The sequence below is a fragment of the Anoplopoma fimbria genome, chromosome 24, assembly GCF_027596085.1.
Source record: "Anoplopoma fimbria isolate UVic2021 breed Golden Eagle Sablefish chromosome 24, Afim_UVic_2022, whole genome shotgun sequence".
Classification (NCBI taxonomy): Eukaryota; Metazoa; Chordata; class Actinopteri; order Perciformes; family Anoplopomatidae; genus Anoplopoma; species Anoplopoma fimbria.
In genome coordinates this window covers 845,924-872,448 of record NC_072472.1, presented here as the reverse complement: position 1 = coordinate 872,448, position 26,525 = coordinate 845,924, and the positions used below count along the sequence as shown (strand labels likewise).

The window sequence follows — 26,525 nt, the reverse complement described above, 5'->3', positions numbered from 1 at the left end:
TCTGGATTAACCTTTCATGGGGGTGGGGGTGGGTCACTCCTGTACTTTGTGTTTTCATGCTTTCACCTCCAAGTTCCAATCACATGTAGCAAACACACAAAGCAATACCTTTGCCTGCATTTTCTATGTGTTAGTTAGTTTTTATTCATTTCATTAAATACATCTTGAACTATGAAGATGAATTCAAAACTAGCTAAAATGTTTATTGACACATGGTTCCTCCGAAAGATAGAAACAAGATTAACTAATAACACAGGACCCATCCAGTTGATACTGAACTTAATGCTAATCACATGCAGTTTGGGGCAAAAAAATATATTTTTGGATACCAGCGTCCCTAAACTTTGAATTGAATTGCATGAATGTGATTTGACAGGAAAACTGAGACTCTTGTGGATCTAATGAGCTCAACTGTCTTAATGTGAGAGGATGTTTGTCGCCATAGAACCAGTTCACATAATGAGAATCAAAGTATGAAATGACCTGTAGTGACCTCTAAGATAATCACAGCCTCGTGAAACTTTACAACAACAAACCAGAGACGTAGAGCTAAAAATAGGGTGTTTGGCTTTCCTAGTTATACTGACTTTAAGGGTGTTTCTTAACGGATTGTACAACAGAAGTTCTTGTTATCTAATCGTAGAAAAATGCAATTCTTTGAGAAATCTACAAATGTCTGAAGTCTTTGAAAACAAAATCACAGTGGTCAAAAATGGTTAATTTAGCACCAAATCTGTATAATAAATGGTGTTAACTCCCCCAAAACGATTTATGAGACATGAGTGATCATGGGAATGGCCCTTGTGTACATTCATCACAACGATGTAATTCTAATACACTCGAAACCTCTTCAACATTTGAACAGGGGCCTAAATAGTTGCTGAATATTGTTTTAAATATGGTACAAAAACACACAAGTATCTAAAAACAGATTAAATCTGTCACAGATCGTACAAAATGTTTACCTATAAACTGATGAGAGGTAGAGTGAGATTCATCATTATTTAAACATTAACCAAATGTTACAGATAAAGACAAAGCTTTTTATTGTGTTATTCTATGATTTTTAGAGTCATTCAACTGTGTTTAAAAAAAAGTCACAAGAAAAGTTGTGTGAATGCCTTAAACCCCTGTGGGTGAACCGTCGCCGTATGAGTCTGCTGGTGACTCCGCGTTGTTTGTTGTGAGCAGAGAATCTGTCCTCCACAGAGAAGCCTGTTGATGGAGTTCAGATGGTGTCATGGGTGGAGGCCGCGGTTAGCTCATGCTTCCCTGCAGAGTTCCTTCTGCTTATGGAACTAATTAACACTTTGTCACTGTAACAACAGCAAACAAACACTGGTCCTAGAACAGTGAGCTCATATTTACAGTAGATTACTCAGCAGAGGGAGGCCTCATGGTTCAGACAAACTAAAGCAACACCATCATTTAACAAGTCAACTTTCTGTTTCCATTATGGAAGATTTATGGACCAAAAAACTGTCGTTTCATATCCAGTGGCCATAAATCTTCATATCCAGTGGCATCATAAATCTTCTAACAAGTTCAAAAGGCTAGCTGTGAAAACCTTTAATTGTTCTCTTTGACGTATAAAAACAGAAAACAGTCTAACACAAATGGTTGGAGCAACCCTTCACCTGTCACCACATACTCCAATAAACTGCAGCCTTTTCACTAATCAGTGACTATAACTCTGTTACGGTTCCAGCAAAGACTCCATCACTTTACCAAAGTTACATGGAAACAAATAAACAGAATCAGAACATTCTCCTCTAGATGGCCAAACAGAGATAGTTCTGGGAAAGGGTCAACATGGCCGTCAGGTCCATGGAGTGGTCCAGTCCATTTTTAATCCAGAAACAAGTGAAGTACTTTCTGGGGTGTTGGTTCAGGGGCCCAAAGGAGTCACATATTGGTCCCCAAGAACAATTAATAACGGGCCATCTGGACCAGGAGAGACTGGAAGCAGAAGAACTTGGATCAGATGAATGGGATGTTGGAGAATGTCAGGACTTTCACCCAGGAGACCATTGTTCATGTCCCACGTGAAAGCAAGTAAACGTTGATTTATGCTGCTTTCACATGGAATCAGTCAGACGGACGACACCTTCTGGACGGCATGGCAAAGTCCAACTGGATTGGCAGGATGGAAAAAAAACGACACACATGGCAATATGTTGCTACGGTGATGGAATAAAATGTACTAAATATAATTATAATTCTTCCAGTATTTTATGTGATTATTCTAGTAATGCATGTAGCTATGAATTGCAGCTTTCTCTTAATATTCTGTTGCAAACTTTGACACATTAACTGTAATTCGGTTGTACATACCGTCACGGAGGATGGCAAAAAGTTGAATATATTTATTTTCAGCAGTTACTTTCTGCCTAATATCAAAGTAATAACACACTTTGTTGTTTTTCAGTTAACGTCTCGTTTTCGATGCCAAAGTTCATTGTCACTGTTCAGGCTCCAAAGGTAGTCCTATCATACAAAAACATATAGTTATACAACAAATATAAATGTAAAATTTATAGACTGAAGGAGAAAAAACCTGTAATCAGAAAAAATATAAAATCTGTTGAGAACTTTTCAACATGATTTTAAAGGGCCTCTTTTAATGCCACTATATTTACTATCCCTACAAACCCACAGATAATGCTGAGTCATTGGTTGCTAAGCGACAGACGTCCTGTGAGCATGTGACTCTGCAGCTAAAGAAATAAAAGAGCTGTTTGAGCTCTGGTCCGGAGCGAAGTGTGGTTCATGGTGCAACAAGGTAACGCTCCCAAACACAACGTAACCTCTGCAGATGGAAAATGAATTAATGTAAATGATATCCAGAATTATGTGGCTTTTCTTTATTCTCTCCAACAACAGAAACGTAAATGTATCCTTCCTATGCTCTGATATTTCTCATCAGTTAAGAAATCAAATGTAAGACTTGGAAAAGTTAAGAAGCCTTTAACGTCACATTCACTACTGCTTCTGTTTATATTTAGCTTTCAAGGTCGACTGAAGTGACAAAATTAAGGTTCCGGTCCTCTGTTATTTTAATATCTGCATACTTCCCTAATGGAAATTATTTCATGTAAAACTGAGTCAGCAGCCACCTCTTACTAAACTGATGCAGAAACACTGAACTTTAATGACATTGTTGAAGAGACTGAATCAGGTTGAACATTAGTCAGGTCTGGTCAATAACTGAAGTTCAGTATCTGAAGCTGTTTGGATTTCAGCTGTCACTCATTTAAGAGTCTAAAGAAGCGTTTACAGTCACATTCACTACTGCTTCTATGTTAATATTTAGCTTTCAAGGCTGACTGAAGTGACACAATTCAAATTGTCAAAATTTGGAACTTGTAGTCAACTTCATAAGAACTGTTTCTTAAATGGTTTATACTAATCTGGACATTTATTTTTCTAATTCTGTTTAACTACCTGGGTGAAGGTGTTTTATGTGAGGTAACATCTAAAAACTATGCAGCCACTTGTGACTAGACTGATGCAGAAACACTGAACTTTAATGACATTGTTAAAGAGACAGAATCAGATAACTGATCTGTTTAACAAATTCAGTATCTGAAGCTGTTTGCAACTTTCACTCATTTAAGAGTCTAAAGAAGACTTTACAGTCACATTCACTACGGCTTCTTTGTTCATATTTTGCTTTCAAAATATTGACAAAAGTGACAAAATTCAAATTGTCAAAGTTTTGAAGTTTAAGAACTGTATCTTAAATGGTTTCATACTAGTCTGGACCTTTTTCTCCGGTCGAATCTGTACATTTTATTTTTCTAATGTGAGGTAACATCTTAAAACTGAGCAGCCACTTGTGACTAGACTGATGCAGAAACACTGAACTTTGATGACATTGTTAAAGAGACAGAATCAGATAACTGATCTGTTTAATAAGTTATGTATCTGAAGCTGTTTGGATTTCAGCTGTTATTCTTTTCAGAGAAGAAGCCTTTACAGTCACATTCACTACTACTTCTTTGTTTATATTTTGGCTTTCAAAATATTGAAAAAAGTGACAAAATTCTAATTGTCAAAATTTTGAGCTTGTAGTTAACTTCATAAGTACTGTGTCTTAAATTGTTTTCTTTTTTAAAATATGTTTAACTACCTGAATGAAGTCATTTTATGTGAGGTAACATTACATAAAACTAAGCAGCCACTTGTGACTAGACTGATTCAATTCAATTCAGTTTATTTTGTATAGCCCAAAATCTCAAATTACAAATTTGCCTCAGAGGGCTTTACAATCTGTACACCCTCACATCCTCTGTCCTTAGACCCTCACATCCTCTGTCCTTAGACCCTCACATCCTCTGTCCTTAGACCCTCACATCCTCTGTCCTTAGACCCTCACATCCTCTGTCCTTAGACCCTCACATCCTCTGTCCTTACACCCTCACATCCTCTGTCCTTAGACCCTCACATCCTCTGTCCTTACACCCTCACATCCTCTGTCCTTAGACCCTCACATCCTCTGTCCTTAGACCCTCACATCCTCTGTCCTTACACCCTCACATCCTCTGTCCTTAGACCCTCACATCCTCTGTCCTTACACCCTCACATCCTCTGTCCTTAGACCCTCACATCCTCTGTCCTTACACCCTCACATCCTCTGTCCTTAGACCCTCACATCCTCTGTCCTTACACCCTCACATCCTCTGTCCTTAGACCCTCACATCCTCTGTCCTTAGACCCTCACATCGGCACAGGAAAAGCTCCCCTAAAAAAACTTTAACAGGGAGAAAAAAGGAAGAAACCTCTGGGAGAACGACAGAGGAGGGATCCTTCTCCAGGATGGACAGAAGTCAATAGATGTCATGTGTACAGAATGAACAACATAACAGAGATACAACACATTCAATGTATATGACATCAATGATTCATATAATCACAGTAGTAAGCAGAGTAACGAAGGAAAAAATGAAGACTACTTATAAAAGCAGCAATGACTATAGTGGAAATAAAAAATGATATAGGGAATAGTAATAGTAATGTGACTAGTAATAATAATAATGGTGGTAGCAGTGGGTGTCAGCAGGGCCACAGCAGGAGGCCCGACCACGGTCCAGGTACAGCCACGATTTATGGAAACCTGCGAGGCAAGAAAGCACAAAGACTCCAGGGTAGAAGCAAGTCAATAAGCGTAATAGTACAGGCAATAATAATAGTAATGTGACTAAACACTGCAGAAACACTGAAATTTAATGGTTTTGATGAAGAAACTGAATCAGATAACTGATCTGTTTAATAAGTTCAGTATCTGAAGCTGTTTGGATTTTTGGATTTCATTCTTTTCAGAGTATTTGTTGTTATTTTGACAGACTTCATATGGAGAACCAGACTTTAGGAGAGGGGGACCTGCTCCTGGAGGGGTTAAAGGTCTCGTCCCAGTCCACCATCCCCTCCTTCATCGTCCTCCTCCTCATCTACGTCTTTGCGTTGGTGTCCAACATCAGCCTGGTGGTGCTGATCTTCACCAGCAGGAGCCTCCACCAGCCCATGTACCTGCTCTTCTGCAACATGAGCATCAACGACGTCTTCGGTGCGACGATCGTCACGCCGCACATCCTCAGAGACATCTTCAGACCGCCTTCAGAGCGCTTCATCCGCTACATCGACTGCGCTGCTCAGGCTTTCTGCGTCCACCTGTACGCCACCACCACCCACACGGTGCTCATGATCATGGCCTTCGACCGCTACATGGCCATCTGCAACCCCCTGCGGTACGCCTCCATCATGACCAACCGGATGGTGGCGGTGCTGTCTGCGGCGGCCTGGCTGGTGGCCTTCACCATCGTCGCCGTCCTCGTGGGGCTCAGCCTGCGGCTGTCGCGCTGCCGGCGGGTCATACCCAACCCGTTCTGCGACAACGCCTCCTTGTTCAACCTCTCCTGTGAGAACGTCCTCCTCAACCACGTCGTCGGCCTCGGCATCACCGTGGTCGTCCTGGGCTCCTCCATCTTCAGCGTGACGCTCACCTACCTGAAGATCGCCGCTGTGTGCGTTCGCAGTAAAAACAAGGCGCTGAACAGCAAAGCGCTGCAGACCTGTGCCACCCACCTGGCCGTGTACGTCTTCCTCCTGGTGTCGGCGCTCATCATCATCACGCTGCACCGCTTCCCTCGGATGTCAGACTACAGGAAGGTGGTGTCCGTCCTTTGTGAGGTCACTCTGCCGGCCTTCAACAGCGTCATCTACGGGCTCCAGATCAAAGAGATCAAGCAGAGGATCATCTCTTTGTTCCACAGCAGCAAAGCGGCTCGGATGAAATGAAACAATATCTTAAAATACCTTCACGTTGCACAGGATTCCTTTAAAGACACAGAGGAGTTGTAAATATTGATGCCGATTCAGTATGACAGGCTCTCTCCATTCATTAAAATATACAATAATAATAATCGTCTTCATGATAATATATTAAAATATACAACCCTGCTTTTGAATGTTTCTGTTTCAGAATTGTTTGCCAATACTTTTTCAGAAAACAACAGGTTTCCTTTGAAAATAAGTATTATAAATAATTTGCTTAATATGCTTGTTATTGTAATCAAACTTTGTCAGTTATATCATTCAGAAGGAAACATGCTTCAGTTATTATTAATAAACATGATCTTTCCTGTTTCCACTTTTCCTCCATTTTTTCAAAACAAGAATTGTCAGAAAAGTTCAGGATGGAGGTGAATCCAACAAAAATGTGTTATTATGGGATGAAAAGCAGTCGAGTAAATGAGAGTCTGGAGTTTTTTAAGAATCATGAGCTTATTGTGATAAAGTTCTCAAACTGAAAAAGTTTTCACAAATTGATAAATGAGGTGTAGTGTGCTCAGTGGGTAGGAGTAGAAGTTGTATTAGTAGAAGTAGTAATGTTGGTAGCAGCAGTAGTAGCATTAGCAGTAGCATTAGTAGTAATAGTAGCAGTAGTAGTACAAGTAGTAGTAGTAGTAGTAGTAGTAGTAGTAGTAGTAGTAGTAGTAGCAGCAGCACCCACTGACGATGTTAGGACAGACATATGACGTAGATGGTAATATTTCTGCATTATTAGAACCTTTGGTCTGTAGATTTGTCGTCCAGTCAGAGAGTCAGAGGGCAAAACGACATGAAAATTAAGGGTTTTTGAAACATTAAAGATTCATGGGGCTTTTTGAGAAAACATCTGCTTGACGACTACTACTATTACGAATACTACTACTAATACTGCTACTACTACTAGTATTACAAATAATACTGCTACTACTACTACTACTACTACTACTACTACTACTGCTACTACTACTAATACTGCTACTACTACTACTACTACTACTACTGCTACTGCTACTACTACATAGGCCACATCCACACTAACCCGCTTTCAAATGAATCCGAATATCTTTCGCTGCGTGGCGGCGTGTCCAGCGTGTCCAGCGGCGTTATCAACCCTACCGGACAGACTTCTGACGGACTTGTGTTGACCAAATGTATGGACCCATAATCTATTAAACTTTAATAACTGTTCATTTAAAGTAAATTTGCTGTCTGTGTGGGAGAGATAGAGTTAGACATGCAGTGTTGTAACTAAGCTTGAAAAATAAATCTTCTAAAAACTTCCACGAAATGTGAAGATTTGAAAGGAAGTTCTTAAGTATCAAGCACGACGACTATCAAGAGTAGTATAATTGTATTATCTGTCACCAAGCAACCAATGTACTTCCTGTTTACACCGGCATGCGCATGCCCAGTGTACGTGAATAGTCACGTGATATTTGTTTTCCGGGAAGCAAGTCTGGACGCATGCTGAAACGCATGTGTGGACGGTTTCGTTTTTCTTTTAAAACCCTGTTTTCATTTGAAACGGGTTAAAACTGGTTAATGTGGACATGGCCTAATACTGCTACTACTACTACTACTACTACTACTACTATTACTACTACTACTACTACTACTACTACTACTACTACTACTACTACTACTACTACTACTACTACTACTACTACTACTACTACTACTACTACTACTACTACTACTACTACTACTACTACTACTACTATTACTACTACTACTACTACTACTACTACTACTACTACTACTACTACTACTACTACTACTACTACTACTACTACTACTACTACTACTACTACTACTGCTACTACTACTATTACTACTACTACTACTATTACTACTACTTCTACTACTACTACTACTACTACTACTACTACTACTACTACTACTACTACTACTACTACTACTACTGCTACTACTACTACTACTACTACTACTACTACTACTACTACTGCTGATTAGGGAGGAGGCCGTGGTGGATAAGTGGGTCAAACAAACACAGGACTTTCACCCAGGAGACCTCTGTCCGTGTCCTGTGTGAAACAAAAAGTCTCCATTGACTCATGTTAAACTTTACACATGGTCACATAACAAACATACCTATTTTAAGCCAAACCATTATCTTTAATTAAACACAACTAAATTGTTTCGTTGCTTTTTTGTTTTGTTGCAACTCACAACTTTTACCAGGTGTTTGAAACTACGAATGTAATACAGGAGAAAAATAAAAAAATAAATTAAAGATGCAGTTTAGTTGTAAGGAAAAGCTATTACGATCTATTTTACATGTGTTAAAATACTATATACATTGTATGTATGGAAATACTTGCTATTAACTATGTCAGTACAAATACACAATGTTTGATGATTGAAATAAATCAATAAATGGCAACAAAAAAATGTTGACCTATCAACACTATATATACATATAAAATATAAAAATAAATTAAATATATTTATATATATATATATACGATATATTATATATGTATATATATATATATATATATGTATGTATAATATATATATAATATATATATGTATATATATATGTATACATATATATGTATATATATAATATCATATAAATATATATATATATATATATATCATATATATATATGATACTAGTGTGTCAAACACATATAGAAAAAATGTTTATTGTTATTAGAATAACATCTGTTGCCCACTCTTAATGCCAATGTCTTGAATCAACCTACGAGAGAGATGAACGATGATGATGCTGGGTGCTCAGTGTCAACGGTTGCCAGGCAACCGTTGACCCGTTAGCATGTGACAGACCAAATAAAAGCGGCTGCAGTTTCACTTCTGGTCCGAGGTGGAGGGAGGTCTGTGGTGTCACGCTGAGCTCTGCAGCTTCCTCACTCTGTCTCCAAATGTTATGTTAATGTTATATCAATATCTATTTAGGATCTGATCTGAGTCGAGGCTCTAATGATAGAGGAGGTCATATACAAATTGTAACGCCTCTTGAGGCAAAATAACTTTTCTTTTGTAGAGATGACCCCCAGTGATTCTTCCTGGAGACTTTTTGAAATCTTTAAATGCTATTTAAAGTGAGGAAATTATATTTAATTTAGGTGAATCGACCCTCTAAACAATAAGGATGAAATGGAAAAAAACAACAAAGAAACTGTGACTTAATATGTTGGTTGCCTTTCTATAAAAAACCCTCAGATTAACATCAATCTGAGTTATTGTGATGTGGACAGATTCACTGTGATACATTTATCAAGGTGTTTTTAAAATTGTGTTGCTTTTCTGTAACTATAACTTCATATTAATGTAACTGTGCATGCCCAGTTATCCATAGAGAAAGTATTTTATTGCTAAGTGACAGATGAGAAATGGAAAACAGCACTTTTGGTGGGGACATCTTAGTCCTGGAGAGGTTAAAGATCACCTCCCAGTCCTTTATTCCTGCCTTTGTCCTCCTCCTCCTCGTCTACATCTTCATCATTGTGTCCAACATCGGCCTGGTGGTGCTGATCTTCAGGAGCAGGAGCCTCCAGCAGCCCATGTACCTGCTCGTCTGCAACATGAGTATCAATGATGTGTTTGGGGCGACGATCGTTGTCCCTCAAGTCCTCAGAGATCTTTTGATCTCAGACTCAGAGCGCTTCATTCATTACATCGACTGCGCCGTTCAGGCCTTGTGTGTTCATCTGCACGCAAGTGCTTCTCACACGGTGCTCATGATCATGGCCTTCGACCGCTACGTGGCCATCTGCAGCCCCCTGCGATACGCCGCCATCATGGACAACCAGATGGTGGTGACGCTGTCGGTGGTGGCCTGGCTGGTGGCCTTCGTGCTGGTGGTGATCCTGGTGGGGCTCAGCGTACGCCTGTCTCGCTGCAGGTCGGTTGTATCCAACTTGTTCTGCGACAACGCCTCCTTGTTCAAGCTGTCCTGTGAAAGCGTCCTCGTCAACAACATCTACGGCCTCGGCTACACCGTGCTGCTGCTGGGCTCCTCCATCGGCAGCGTGACACTCACCTACCTGAAGATCGCCGTTGTGTGCATTCGCAGTAAAAGCAACGTGTTGAACAGCAAAGCGCTGCAGACCTGCGCCACCCACCTGGCCGTGTACGTCTTCCTCCTGGTGTCCGGGTTCATCATCGTCATCCTGCACCGCTTCCCTCAGCTGGCGGACCACAGGAAAGTGGCGTCCGTCATGGGACACGTCGTGCTGCCGGTCCTGAACGCCGTCATCTACGGGCTGCAAATTAAAGAGGTCCGGCAGAGGATTATGGCTTTGTTCCATAACAATAAAGTAGCTTTAAGGAATGTCTAATGATACGGTGCTATCAGAGGACAAAACAGAGATGTTTTTGCACAGGATGCTTATAGAATATAATGATACGTTTTAAGTGGATCATGTTTCATGGTAGTGTTTCAGCAGTGGTGAGCTACCTTTTAATTATTTTCTAGTAATAAAAAAAGCTTTAATGAACAAAAGTGATTAATTGCGTGGGAAGTTATATGTATATATGTATATATCTATCTATCTATATATATATATATATATTTATATAGTCTCTATTTATTTCCTTGCCTTTCAAAACTTATTTGTGGTAAAGTCATTTCTTAAAAAATATTAAATACCAGTTGATAAATCTGTAAAAATGTCAGATTCCTCAACACTGACTTGTTGGCAGTAAAAAAGGAATGTGTCATCAAATTAGACAGTTGATTAAGAACATTGGGGGGAAATCACAGGGTTTTCTAAATACATTAACAATGGTCTATTAAACAATGACAGTGTTACATTTCCACCTGTTTGTATGTTTTCAAATTAAACAAAATGTTGAAATATGAGTTCATAGACTGAGTGGATAAATAATGACGTACGTGAAGCACATAACTCAGAGTTACTCTGTGGAAGTTTTAAAAAATCCAATAAATCATCAACCAGGTGGTCTAATTCTCTGTAAACTGAATTTATGTAAAAATAAATCTCTGACAACATCAACTCTTTTCACAAAGCTAAGTTTATGTTAGCTGCTACTGTGCTGCTTCAAGGCTGACTAGCCTGTAGCGCAACCGGCAGCATTACCTCTACAAGTTGGTTATTACTATTACTACTACTACTACTACTACTACTACTACTACTACTACTATTACTAATACTAATGCTACTACTACTACTACTGCTACTACTACTAATACTGCTACTACTACTCCTACTACTACTACTACTACTACTACTACTAATACTGCTACTACTACTAATACTGCTACTACTACTAATACTGCTACTACTATTACTAATACTACTGCTAATATTATAACTGCTACTACTACTACTACTACTACTACTACTACTACTGCTAGTACTACTATTACTAATACTAATGCTACTACTACTACTACTACTAATACTACTGCTAATATTATAACTACTACTACAACTACTGCTACAACTACTGCTACTACTACTACTACTACTGCTACTACTACTAATACTAATGCTACTACTACTACTCTGCTACTGCTACTACTACTACTACTACTACTAATACTGCTACTACTACTACTACTACTAATACTACTGCTAATATTATAACTACTACTACAACTACTGCTACAACTACTGCTACTACTACTACTACTACTGCTACTACTACTAATACTAATGCTACTACTACTACTCTGCTACTGCTACTTCTACTGCTACTACTACTACTACTACTACTAATACTGCTACTACTACTAAAACTACTGCTAATATTATAACTACTACTACAACTACTGCTACTGCTACTGCTTCTACTACTACTACTAATACTAATGCTATTACTACTACTACTTCTACTGCTACTACTACTACTAATGCTATTACTACTACTACTTCTACTGCTACTGCTACTAATAATACTACTACTACTACTACTACTGCTGATTAGGGAGGAGGCCGTGGTGGATAAGTGGGTCAAACAAACACAGGACTTTCACCCAGGAGACCTCTGTCCGTGTCCTGTGTGAAACAAAAAGTCTCCATTGACTCATGTTAAACTTTACACATGGTCACATAACAAACATACCTACTTTAAGCCAAACCATTATCTTTAATTAAACACAACTAAATTGTTTCGTTGCTTTTTTGTTTTGTTGCAACTCACAACTTTTACCAGGTGTTTGAAACTACGAATGTAATACAGGAGAAAAATAAAAAAATAAATTAAAGATGTAGTTTAGTTGTAAGGAAAAGCTATTACGATCTATTTTACATGTGTTAAAATACTATATACATTGTATGTATGGAAATACAAACAAATGGATACACAATGTTTGATGATTGAAATAAATCAATAAATGCCAACAAAAAAATGTTGACCTATCAACACTTCATGATACTAGTGTGTCAAACACATACAGAAAAAATGTTTATTGTTATTAGAATAACATCTGTTGCCCACTCTTATTGACAATGTCTTGAATCAACCTACGAGAGAGATGAACGATGATGATGCTGGGTGCTCAGTGTCAACGGTTACCAGGCATTCAGGTTATAATTCTGCCAAGAACATACCTGCTTTTTTATTCAGGTTATAATTCTGTCAAAAACATACCTGTTTTTTTATTAAGGTTATAATTCTGCTAAGAACATACCATTTTTTACTCAGGTTATAATTTTGCCAAGAACATACCTGTTTGTTTTTTTCAAATTGCAAAAATGTATGAACTAAATTGAGTTTGCCAATATTGTGTATAAAATAGAAAGCCTATAACTTCTTATGTACAGCAGAGCCCTCTGGTGGGGCCATGCCCCACAGGCCCCAAATGCAGAAATGCAGATATTGGTCACATTTCAGTTTCACCACATTCTTCAGGCCGAGTAACAGAAAGATGTTAAATAAATTAATATCAAATAGTACAAAGAGTTAACGTCTATTGTTTGATTTGTTAATGCCGCAGAAGTAAAATAAGCTCACTGAACATGCTCAGAATCTTATTTTCTGGTATTCAACTTACTGCCTTTGTATCCAACTTCTGGTCCCGTAAGCGTTTGGAGTAGTTTATGTATTCAAGTGTGGATGGAGATATTTTGTAAAATGGGGGAAATAGTCAAAAATATTAGTTTGACCCCCCAACTTAATGTAAGAACCAAATCACTGCACCCCTTTGATGTGACCTAGGTGAAATGGCATTTTAAATTTGAGGTTACACAGTTTTATTTTATTTTGTATTAATTAAGGCAGGGTACAAGTATCCTCTGAAATAAGCGAAATCCTCCCATTTTCAAACATGAAATTAAAACGTTCAAATTGTGTATTACATCAGCCACTCAAATGGTATTATTAAGATTATGATAATTCCGTTTAAATCATTATTTTATCAATTGAATTATGAATAGCCCTGGAATGTTCTCATAATCCCAAATAACTGTCACATTCAATTCAATTCAATTCAATTCAGTTTATTTTGTATAGCCCAGAATCACAAATTACAAATTTGCCTCAGAGGGCTTTACAATCTGTGCACATGCAACATCCTCTGTCCTTCCCTCACATCGGCACAGGAAAACCCCCCCTAAAAAACCCCTTTAACAGGGAGAAAAATGGAAGAAACCTCTGGGAGAACGACAGAGGAGGGATCCTTCTCCCAGGATGGACAGAATGCAATAGATGTCATGTGTACAGAATGAACAGCATAACAGAGATACAACACATTCAATGTATATGACATCAATGATTCATATAATAAGACTACTTATAATAACAGCAGCAATTATTACAGTAGAATTATAGCCATGAAAATAGGGATAGTAATGTGACTAATAATAATAATCGAAGTAGCAGTGGGTGTCAGTCGGCTCACAGCAGGAGGCACGACTACGGTCCAGGTACCACAACGATTCATGGAAACCTGCAGAACGAGAAAGCAAAAGGGCTTCAGGGTGGAAGTAAAGCTAAAATGCTTAATGGTACAGGTAATAGTAATAGTAATGTGACTAGTAATAATAATGGTGGTAGCAGTCGGTGTCAGCAGGGCCGTAGCAGGATGCACATCCACGGTCCAGGTACAGCCACGATTTATAGAAGCCTGCGAAGCGAGAAAGCACAAAGACTCCAGGGTACAAGCAAGTCAATAAGCGTAATAGTACAGGCAATAATAATAGTAATGTGACTAATAATGATAGTGGTAGTAGTAGTGGGTGTCAGCAGGGCCTCAGTAGGTGGCACGATGACAGTCCAAATATAACCCCGATTCCTGGGAACCTGCGAGGCGAGAAAGCACAAGAACTCCGGGGAAGAAGCAAAATCAGTAATGTGCATAAATAGGAGATTAATACATAAAGAAGGAGTGAGAGAAGAGGAGAGAGGAGCTCAGCGTATCCTAGGTAGTCCGCCGGCTGTCTAGGCATATAGCAGCATATCTAGGGGCTGGACCAAGGCGAACCTGAACCAGCCCTAACTATAAGCGCTATCAAAAAGGAAGGTCTTAAGCCTGCTCTTAAAAGTGGTGAGTGTGTCTGCCCCCGGACTGAAACTGGAACCTGGTTCCACAGAAGAGGAGCCTGATAACTGAAGGCTCTGGCTCCCATCCTACTTTTATATACTCTAGGAACCACAAGTAACCCTGCATTGATTGAGCGCAGCTTTCTAGTTGGGTAATATGGAACTATAAGTTCCTTAAGATAAGACGGTGCCTGACCAGTTAGAGCTTTGTAGGTAAGTAAAAGAATTTTAAATTCTATTCTTGATTTAACAGGGAGCCAGTGCAGAGAAGCTAATACTGGAGTAATATGATCTCTTTTCTTAGTTTTTGTTAGAACACGTGCTGCAGCATTCTGGATCAACTGTAAAGATCTAAGAGACCTATTAGAGCAGCCTGATAATAAGGAGTTACAGTAATCTAGTCTAGAGTCAATATGGTGGTAGTAACAAATGCATGAACTAGTTTTTCTGCATCGCTTTGAGACAGGATTTGCCTGATTTTCGCAATGTTACGTAAATGAAAAAAGGCTATCCTTGAGATCTGTTTTATATAAGAGTTAAAAGACAGATCCTGATCAAAGATAACTCCAAGGTTCTTAACGGTAGTGCTGGATGCTAGAGCAATGCCATCTAGAGAAACTATATCGTTAGATAATTGAATTCGAAGGTGATCTGGACCTAGTAGAATAACTTCTGTTTTTTCAGAGTTTAACATTAAAAAGTTACAGGTCATCCAGGTTTTTATGTCCGTAAGACATGCTTGAAGTCTAGAGAACTGGTTAGTTTCGTCTGGCTTAATTGATAGATACAACTGGGTATCATCTGCATAACAATGAAAGTTTACTGAGTGTTTTCTGATAATATTCCCCAAGGAAAGCATATATAAGGTAAATAAAATAGGTCCAAGAACAGACCCCTGTGGAACTCCGTGACTGACCCTGGTTTTCATCGAGCTTTCATTGTTTACATATACAAACTGAGATCGGTCTGATAAATACGACTTAAACCAGCTGAGTGCGGTTCCTTTAATGCCTATTAGATGCTCCAATCTCTGTAATAGGATTTGGTGATCAATGGTATCAAATGCAGCACTAAGGTCTAGCAATACAAGTACAGAGACAAGTCCTTTGTCTGAAGCTATTAGAAGGTCATTGGTAATTTTCACCAGTGCCGTCTCTGTGCTATGATTCACTCTAAATCCTGACTGAAAATCCTCAAATAAACTATTGTTATGCATAAAGTCACAGAGCTGATTTGCTACTGCTTTCTCAAGGATCTTAGAGAGGAACGGAAGGTTAGATATAGGTCTATAGTTAGCCAACACCTCTGGATCTAGAGTAGGTTTCTTAAGAAGAGGTTTAATTACAGCTAGTTTGAAGGCCTGTGGTACATGGCCCGTCAGTAAAGACAGATTGATCATTTCTAATAAGGAGTTGCTAATTAAAGGTAAAACTTCCTTAAGCAGCCTAGTCGGAATCGGGTCTAAGAGACAGGTGGAAGGTTTAGACTTAGAGATAGTTAAAGTCAATTGTTGAAGGTCGATGGGAGAAAAGCCATCTAAATATATTTCAGGTTCTACAGCTATGGATCGATCGGTACTGGTTGAGGGCAGTAGATTATTATTTTTTTCTCTAATAGTTAGAATCTTATAATTAAAGAAGTTCATGAAGTCACTACTACTGAGGTTTATAGGAATACACGGCTCAACAGAGCTGTGACTCTCTGTCAGCCTGGCTACAGTGCTGAAGAGAACCCTAGGGTTGTTCTTATTTTTCTCTATTAATGCTGAATAATAGGCTGCTCTAGCATTACGGAGTGCCTTCTTATATATTTTAAGACTGTCTCGCCAGACTAACTTCATCCACATTGGTGGAACGCCATATCCTTTCAAGTTTTCGATATTTGCTTTAAATCGCGGGTTTGAGGATTATACCATGGAGCAAACCTCCTTTCTTTTATTAGCTTCTTTTTTAGCGGAGCTATAGAGTCTAGTGTCATTCAGTGAGCATGCAGCACTATCAACAAGATGGTCAATCTGAGACGGACTAAAGCTAGCGTAGGAGTCCTCTGTTATATTGAGCAATGGTACTGAATAAAACCCTGAAGAAATCGCTTCTTTAAATTTAGCTACAGCATTATCAGATAGACATCTAGTGTAGAAACTTTTGCCTAATGGCGTACACTCTGGTAGAACAAATTCAAAGGTTATTAGAAAATGGTCCGATAAAAGAGAGTTCTGTTGAGAGACAATTACATTTTCTACTTCAATACCATAAACCAGAACAAGGTCGAGGGTATGGTTAAAAGAGTGAGTGGGTTTATGTACACACTGACAGAAGCCAATAGAATATAATAATGAACTAAACGCAGTACTAAGGCTATCATTATACACATCCACATGAATATTAAAATCCCCTACAATAATAACTTTATCTGTTTTGAGGACTAAACTTGATAAAAACTCTGAGAATTCAGATAGGAATTCAGAATACGCACCTGGTGCACGATACACTATAACAAATAAAATTGACTTTAATGCTTTCCCGCTCGGGTTTGAAAGACTAAGAACAAGGCTTTCAAATGAGTTGTAATTTAATTTAGGTTTAGGGTTTATTAATAGGCTTGAGTCAAAGATAGCTGCTACTCCACCTCCTCGGCCTGTGCCTCCAGGAATATGAGTATTAATATAACTTGGAGGAGTTGATTCATTAAGGCTAACGTACTCTTCATGACACAGCCAGGTTTCAGTAAGACAAAATAAATCAATATGATTATCTGATATTAAATCATTTACAAGTACACCCTTAGATGACAGAGATCTAATATTTAAGAGTCCACATTTAACTGTCCTGTTTTGATGCACTGTTGCATCAGTTGCCTTAACTTTTATTAAGTTATTTTGTATAACTCCTCTTCTGTTGACTTTAAATAATTGAAGTGGCCGTGGGGCAGACACAGTCTCTATAGGGTTTTGGGTGGGTAACTGGGTGGGTAAATGGGTGGGTAACTGGGTGGGTAACTGCTCCAAAGGAAGCGCAGAGAGGTGTGAAAGACTGCGACTCTGCTTCTGCTTCCTGGTCTGAACTCTGGGTCATGGATTAGGTCCACTAATGAACTGGATCAGATTTCTAGAGATGAGATCCGCTCCATCCAAAGTAGGATGAATGCCGTCTCTCCTAATCAGACCAGGTTTTCCCCAGAAAGTATGCCAATTGTCTACGAAGCCCACATTGTTTGCAGGACACCACCTCGACAGCCAGCGGCGGAATGATGACATGCGGCTATACATCTCATCATTGACCAGATTAGGGAGAGGGCCAGAGAATACTACGGAGTCCGACATCGTCTTTGCGTACGAACACACCGATTCCACGTTCAATTTAGTGACCTCCGAGCGACGTAATCGGGTGTCATTACCGCCGACGTGAATAACAATCGTACGGTATTTACGTTTAGCCTTAGCCAGCAGTTTCAAATGGGATTCTATGTCGCCCGCTCTGGCCCCGGGGATGCAGTTAACTATGGCCCCTGTCTTCGCTAACTTCACGTTTCTCAGAATGGAGCTGCCGATCACCAGAGTTGGTTTCTCAGCGGGTGAAGCGCCTTCCCCTTCAAATATAACTATTTTGTGCTTTAAGTTGCCATCAGGTGACCTCCGCTATGTGAAGAACAAGTTGTGTCTCTAAAGCTGAAAAAAAAATCTTAAAGCTTAAAGCTTGTTTGTGACGGATTGGTGGTTGGTCTCCAGGCAACTGTTGTCGCAGTTAAGTGATGCAACATACCCTGAAGCTCTGCGGGACTATCATTCAGCTGATAAAAGATGTCGGCTCACCTGAGCTCCTAGTGGAGGAGGTCAAGGTCAACAGGTAAAACACTCTGGTGCACAGAAATTATGCTGTTAACGGAATAATGACAATCACTCGTTATCGTAAACCATCTTACATACTTTTATCTTCGTGATATATGTTTATACGAGATTCTATAATAAGTTTTCAGTTTAATTTGCTGTCCATCAGGCTTTAAAAAGTGCTCTACAAATAAAGATGATATTATTACAATGTTAATATTGTTTGGTGCAGCATGTGCTGTGGTTGAAATAAAATCTGAACAAAACTAATTTGCATTTTCAAGGCATATCAAAGTAAAATAAAAAAATTGTAACCAGCAATTTCTTAAAGTAATGTTGTAGTATTCTATTATTATTATTTTCTTTTTCTTCTACAGATTTTTACCCTCAAACCAAATCTCATCTCATTCATGTATCATTCTACTATTTTTATCGCATAAATTGTTTGACTATGGCCATTGCATTATTGTTAAATGTCTCAGTATGGTTATGGGATGTCCAGATGTTATGATTTGTTATCGTCAGTGAGACAAATGTCCTTGTTTTTGACTGTTTGCTGATTGACTGACCGACTTGAATATTTTTAAACAAATTGGATAAACATTAACCTAAAAAAGCTCCCATTTCACATTCATTTTCATTTTGTTCCTCTGTTAATTTGACAATATTTCTATCTTTATGTCCCTTTAATAATGTCTCAGCATTTTCAGTCATCGCCTCTTTTACATCCCGTAATAGCTAAAGACATAGACGGACTGACACATGGGCCCTGAGCCAATGGGGATGTATTATTATCTTTATGTATTCTTGCTTTTTAATATTAAAAGGAAATTTGATTATATAACTGTAGTATGATTAGAAATTCAGCACCTTTACAGTCTCACAGAGACAAATCACAAATGATTTGTTTCCTATTCCTCATGAAAATAGTATGTAATTTGTCCTTTTATTGGTTCGTTTTCTGCAGTTATTGTCAAATCTGGTGAGCTCTTCTAGTCTGCTAATGCAGATAACTTTTTAGTAAATAACCATTTAGTTTTGATTGGATAGAAATTTAAAAAGGTTTAAAAGTGACTTTGTGTTATCAAATGTACTAACATATTCTTTGAAAGTTTAACAAACTGTTCAGACTGTTGGCAACTGTTCATGTGGAAAAATGAAGGTTTTATATCAAATGAGGCAACATTTTACTTTTAATTAAGTAATTAGCAGAATTTGTTGTACTTTTGAACATTGTTCAATTTTGTTGTTCAACATGTGGACACAAGTTTCATGTAATGAATGTTTTATTTGTAACTATTGGAAGTTACTTTGAAAGGTTGTTTTCTGGTATGAGACAGATAGTTTGTACCGTCACATCATTTAACCAAGTTTTAGATGTCTAAGGCAAACATTCATGTTGTCGCCAAGGATTCATTTCTCAAGACTGCAGAAAAATATTTTTTATCTGCTCAATTTGTGCTGACCAGTTTGAGATTTCTTCTTGTTGTGCATAACACCATATGTACTTGTAATTAGGTTCACAACACTGTTATCTATCTTATATATCATAACAAGCAGGCTGATGTCTCTGATATTAAAGTAAAGTTCTATATTTTGTCTCTCTCTTCCATCCTCACTAGGCTTACATTAACTGTCTGCACTATGGAGAACCATACTTTAAATATAGATATTCTTATCTTGGAGGGGTTAAAGGTCAGCCCCCAGTCCTCCGTTCCCGCCTTCGTCCTCCTCCTCCTCATCTACATCTTCATCATGGTGTCCAACATCGGCCTGGTGGTCCTGATCTCCATGGAGAGGAGCCTCCACCAGCCCATGTACCTGCTCTTCTGCAACATGAGTATCAACGATGCGTTTGGAGCGACGACCATCATCCCTCGCTTGTTAAGTGACCTTTTTCCTCCAATCACAGATCGGTACATTCACTACATCGACTGTGTCGTTCAGGCTTTTTGTGCTCACTTTAACGCCAGCGCCACTCACACGGTGCTCATGATCATGGCCTTCGACCGCTACGTGGCCATCTGTAATCCCCTGCGATACGCCGCCATCATGACCAACAGGATGGTGGTGGCGCTGTCGCTGTCGGCGTGGACTCTGGCTTTATTGATGGTGGTGATCCTCATCGGGCTCAGCGTACGCCTGTCTCGCTGCAGGTGGATTGTATTCCACCCGTTCTGCGACAACGCCTCCTTGTTCAAGCTGTCCTGTGAAAGCGTCCTCCTCAACAACATCTATGGCCTCGGCTACACCGTGGTGCTGCTGGGCTCCTCCATCGGCAGCGTGACGCTCACCTACCTGAAGATCGCCATCGTGTGTCTGAGCAGCAAGAACAAGGCTCTGAACAGCAAAGCACTGCAGACCTGCGCCACCCACCTGGCCGTGTACGTCATCATGTTTGTGTCAGGCTGCGTCATCATCATCCTGCATCGGTTCCCTCACTTATCGGACCACAGGAAGCTGGCGTCCATCTTGTTCCATGTGGTTCCCCCCGCTATGAACGCTGTTATCTACGGACTGCAAATTAAAGCCGTCAGACAAAAGATTGTCATCATGTTCACCAGGAATACAGGAGGTTAAATGACTCAATAGTGTATTTAATGTAAATAACTTTTCGTAATAATTACTTTTCAAATGTATTTCACGTCTCTAAACATCCATCAGGTAACAATATACTGAAGTTATTCGTTTCCCAACTGATTTTAATAATAATAGTAAATGAAATTTATATAGCACTTTTTCAGTACTTAAAATGTCTCATTTTATGATCAAATCTAAGATGAGACAACACAAGGTCTGAGAAGTTGAATAATGTTGACAGAAACAAAAACTTTTGAGTTAATTGGCCTTGTAGAGATAAAGGCCATCAGGGTCCAAAGGGTCGCAATGGGCTTTAAGGGCGCCAAGTCAGCGTAGCCAGGAGAAACACTCCTGATGGGAATAGAAGAGCGGCTCAGTCATTTAATAAAGAGTGTCAGCCAGTTGTCCTCTGGTCTGATTGGAGGAGGTTCACGTCAACAGAGGTAAACCTGACTTACCCTCTGCTGTTCACTTAATGAATCGTTGTGGTACCTGGACCGTGGTCGGGCCTCCTGCTGTGACCCGGCTGAGACCCACTGCTACTTCCATTATTATTATTAGTCACATTACTAATACTATTCCCTATGTCATTATTTTATTTCTACTACAGTCATTGCTGCTTTTATTATAAGTAGTCTTCATTTTTTCCTTCGTTACTCTGCTTACTACTGTGATTATATGAATCATTGATGTCATATACATTGAATGTGTTGTATCTCTGTTATGCTGTTCATTCTGTACACATGACATCTATTGACTTCTGTCCATCCTGGAGAAGGATCCCTCCTCTCAGTTTTTCCTGTGCCGATGTGAGGGAAGGACAGAGGAGGTGAGGGTCTAAGGACAGAGGAGGTGAGGGTCTAAGGACAGAGGAGGTGAGGGTCTAAGGACAGAGATGTGAGGGTCTAAGGACAGAGGATGTGAGGGTCTAAGGACAGAGGATGTGAGGGTCTAAGGACAGAGGATGTCGCATGTGTACAGATTTAAAGCCCTCTGAGGCAAATTTGTAATTTGTGATTTTGGGCTATACAAAAATTTAATTGAATTGAACTTAATACTAATGGTGTCTGTTGTGTGTGGTGAGAGGGAAAACACTTAAATGTTAATATTCATTAACTGTTATCTGTTTCAGTAACACAACAAAAATGATTAATACATTGGAAATGTATGTCTAAAAGATAGATTATATGTTGTTTTTTGTGAAGTGTATCACTAAAAAATATGTTTTAAATTGATTTACTTGTTTCCTTGGTTTTTTCTGGTTAAGCATTCATTACATTGATAAAATAACTTTGTTCTGTCTCATCGATGATGCTGCGCAAAAGTTTTCAAGCCGTTTAGGAAACTAGTGAAATGTAAGTCTGACCTTGAAAAAGAAACAGCGTGTGTATCCACAACCAACTGTAGTTTTCTTTAAAGGTGTTAAAGGTCAAGGGCAGTGAAATGTTGGGAATGCTGCAGAAAGTACTGTGAGGCGTTCATGTTACTGCTGGTAACAGTGCTGATGTGACTTCATTCTTGAAAGCCAATTAATGCCGTATTATTTTTTTACATGAACATTGGGGTCATGAGTAAGAATTAAATTATCTCTAAATCCTGGAATGAGGACATCTAAAATCTGACTTTTTCGAAGTGATCATGTTTGACATTGTTTGAAAACAGGAAACATGGGAACATGAGCACAGCCCGCACATTTACCCATTGTGGGACTAATAAAGGATTATCTTATGTTATCTTATCTTACGATTCACATTACAGGAAAAAGAAGTGTATTCAACTCTTAAACTTCTGTTTTTCAAGCAAAGACATCAAATCATCCCCAAGATGTTACTGAAATTTCATTGTAACGTTCACAGAATAGCTTTAACAAGAAGTTAAACCTACTTAATGTTTTTTGCCACCGTCTATGATTTCTTAGAACCATCACATATGATGATTGTTGACTGAATTCTCTGTCTATGGTCCTCAGCAGGATCCTCCCTCTGTAGCATGGAAAACAAAACTGTTGACATGGATATCCTACAGCTGGAGGGGTTAAAGGTCAGCCCCCAGTCCGCCGTACCTGCCTTCGTCCTCCTCCTCTTCATCTACATCTTCATCATGGTGTCCAACATCGGCCTGGTGGTCCTGATCTCCATGGAGAAGAGCCTCCACCAGCCCATGTACCTGCTCTTCTGCAACATGAGTATCAACGATGCCTTCGGGGCGACGACCATCATCCCTCGCTTGCTGAGTAACGTTTTTATTCCAATCACAGACCGCTACATTCACTACATCGACTGTGCTATTCAGGCCTTCTGCGCTCACTTCAATGGAGGCACCTCCCACACGGTGCTCATGATCATGGCCTTCGACCGCTACGTGGCCATCTGTAACCCCCTGCGATACCCCACCATCATGACCAACAGGATGGTGGTGGCGCTGTCGGTGGTGGCGTGGACGGTGTCTTTTCTCTTGATTGCGGTCAGCGTGGGGCTCAGCGTCCGTCTGTCTCGCTGCAGGCGGATTGTTCTTAACCCGTTCTGCGACAACCCCTCCTTGTTCAAGCTGTCCTGTGAAAACGTCCTCATCAACCACATCTATGGGCTCATCAGCGCCATGGGCACGATGGCTGTGTCGCTCTTCAGCGTGGCGCTCACCTACCTCAGGATCGCCATGGTGTGTCTGAGCAGCAAGAACAAGGCTCTGAACAGCAAAGCGCTGCAGACCTGCACCACCCACCTGGCCGTGTACTTCATCATGCTGTTGTCAGGCTTCATCATCATCATCCTCCATCGGTTCCCTCAATTGTCAGACCACAGGAAGCTGGCGTCCGTCTTGTTCCACGTGGTTCCTCCCTCCATGAATGCTATTATCTACGGACTGCAGATCAAAGCTGTTAGACAAAAGATCATGATTATATTTAAGAGAAATAAAATGACTGTGTCAGTGTTGAAATGACAATAAAATGTGAGGATGCATCAATGAAACAAGTTTAAACTCCACCATGTGTAAGATTTGAAATTCCTTAGTTTGCGTGATCTGACGCTTCCATTTCTGTTGCCACTGTGCAACACAAGTGCATGATGGGAACATATGGTATGGGCCCCTGAAGTGTACTTTGTATCAAAGTAAAAATTAGCAGAACTTGATATCTCATGCATATAAAGTTAATGTCCTATGTGCACTAGATAGTAAAAAGAGGGGGGCTCAGTAACTTTCTCACAATTTATTTAATTGACGGGTAGACAGTGATTAGGTGTCATTGTGCCTTTCAGATTATAAAACTTTAATGACAACTGAGGACCACTTCATGGCAGTTTTGGAAATAGTCACAAGAAGTATCCAGATTTGTGTACATGGACACCAATATTCAATTGTATATTCGTGTCGCTCAGCACAAGAACAATGCCAATAGAAAGTCAAATAGGATCCTTAAACGCAATCCTAGACGCATTTGCGTGACTATGCAACAGTCAGAGGTAGTAGTATTAGAATCATGACAAACACAGGACTTTTAGCCATGAGACCTGGTTGAACAGCACATGTCCATAAGCGTTATTGTTACGTGACATGTTCCTGACAGCTTTCCTAAACAAAACTAAGTGGTTTTGTTGCCAAAACCTTTCATTTCATTTTGTTGCATAATGTCGTCCTGACTGACAGAAACAAACGAAACGAGGAAAATTAACATTTTGGTCCATGGCATTTTGTCCACCCATTGGTTGGGGACTCCCAAATGCAAGCCGGGAGCATTTGACCGTCGTTATCTTGGTTTTGTCCCTTATCCCTATCCACCAGTTGTTTGAATTTGTAAATCAAAAGTGATGAAGAAAACATAATAAACACTGTATTGTAGGTAATGTATCCCATCTGCGTCATATTAATCCTGTAAATCCTGCAAATTTCCCTGCTGTGGGACTAATAAAGGATTATCTTATCTTATTTTATTTTATTAGATTAGAGAGTTTGATAACTTCAAAGTTTCATTAGTGATTTTTGTAACATGTTTTCCGTGCTTATGTATTTAAATGTCGCTGAGTTTACATACTTATTTTAAGTCCAAACATGATGTTTTTCCGAAACCTTACTCAGTGGTTTTGATGCCTAAACCATGCAATGAGTTATGTCTGGCACATCATGTGGAGGAAGTGTGTAAGGCAACAGTGGCTCTAAAGCTGCTAAAGCTTGCAAATTCAATGAGCAGGTTTTTGTCATATGTGCTGGTGCGATCATCAACTGGAATTTTTTTCTTAATAGATTAATATCTTGTAGCCGACTCTCGACTACACAGAATCAACACGGCAGTCAGAAACTTTGATAATCATTTAGACAGTGATGTGAGTAACTATGTAAGTTATGTTCCATGAAAACATAAAGCTATATGATCAAAATCAGGTTTAGACCAAAATCAAATGTACTATTGTCCAGGTTTAGGTACGTCATGTGCAGAAAAGTTTGAGACAGTTATCCTCTGTGAATAAAGTTGAAGGAAACTTAAAAACATCATTAAATTGTTTTGATGTTAGGAGATCAAAGCCCTCAGGAGTGCGCTAGAGATGAGGCCAGACATCTTATAAAAAGTCCTCCAGTCCACCTCTGGTCGGCTGGAGGAGGTTAACCTGACTCACGCTCACACAGTCTTACAAGGTTTAACAACACGGAGATGTTAACTGGAATCTGGCAATTTGAAGGAAACCAATAACAATAACATTCGTTTACTGCACTTATCCTATTCGTAGTGGTTTGTAGCAGTTGCTATATTCGTATTAGTCTGTTGCAATTATTGTTTTCGTAGTAATTTGCCTCTGCACTATACTTTTGCTCTGGTTTATGCCTTAAGATGCTTGTTTAAGAAAGGAGATGCACTTATGACTTCTGGTGACTAGTAGTTCTCTTGAATACCTATGTTGAACACACTTCCTGTAAGTCGCTTTGGATACAAGCGTCTGCTAAATGACTGTAATGTAATGTAATGTAACAATCAAATGTTTTAAAGTCTTATTCAAAGAATTAAGTTAAATTCATTTGAGCTGCTTTTTACTAAATGTTCATTTCTTCTATAAAACTGTTTGGCTGAAAGGCAAAGAACAGTAAAATATAATTATCAATGAAAATTGTGAAATGTGAAAGATTATTCTGAACTCAGTTTTTCTGGGATTTCATCTTTGTTTTCATTGAACTGATCAGTACTCTGTTGAAATGCACTGTTTGCAGGAATCTTGTACTTCTAGTTCGTAAAATCTCGTGATTTCGGTTTTGGTGTTTCCTGTTCGACTTCAGAGACAGATGTAATGTTCTAGCAGAGTGAAAA

The 26,525-nt window shown here is 39.3% G+C and overlaps 4 protein-coding genes across 4 annotated transcripts; all 4 read left to right on the top strand.

The window, feature by feature from the left end:
• The first annotated feature begins 2,765 nt into the window (after positions 1 to 2,765).
• LOC129113811 (olfactory receptor 52D1-like) lies at positions 2,766 to 6,297 on the top strand. The gene is made up of 2 exons (XM_054626288.1): positions 2,766 to 2,782; positions 5,346 to 6,297. Exon 2 carries the CDS (start codon positions 5,353 to 5,355, stop codon positions 6,295 to 6,297), a length of 945 nt encoding a protein of 314 aa, XP_054482263.1. The 5' UTR covers positions 2,766 to 2,782; positions 5,346 to 5,352.
• A 3,413-nt stretch (positions 6,298 to 9,710) lies between these two features.
• Positions 9,711 to 10,658, top strand: LOC129113810 (putative gustatory receptor clone PTE03). Its single transcript, XM_054626287.1, has one exon. It carries the CDS (start codon positions 9,711 to 9,713, stop codon positions 10,656 to 10,658), a length of 948 nt encoding a protein of 315 aa, XP_054482262.1.
• Positions 10,659 to 20,296: 9,638 nt separating this feature from the next.
• LOC129113808 (olfactory receptor 52N5-like) lies at positions 20,297 to 21,232 on the top strand. Its single transcript, XM_054626286.1, has one exon. The coding sequence runs from the start codon at positions 20,297 to 20,299 to the stop codon at positions 21,230 to 21,232; it is 936 nt and encodes a 311-aa protein (XP_054482261.1).
• Positions 21,233 to 23,221: 1,989 nt separating this feature from the next.
• On the top strand, positions 23,222 to 24,172 carry LOC129113293 (olfactory receptor 5B17-like). Its single transcript, XM_054625507.1, has one exon. The coding sequence runs from the start codon at positions 23,222 to 23,224 to the stop codon at positions 24,170 to 24,172; it is 951 nt and encodes a 316-aa protein (XP_054481482.1).
• Positions 24,173 to 26,525: the final 2,353 nt, after the last annotated feature.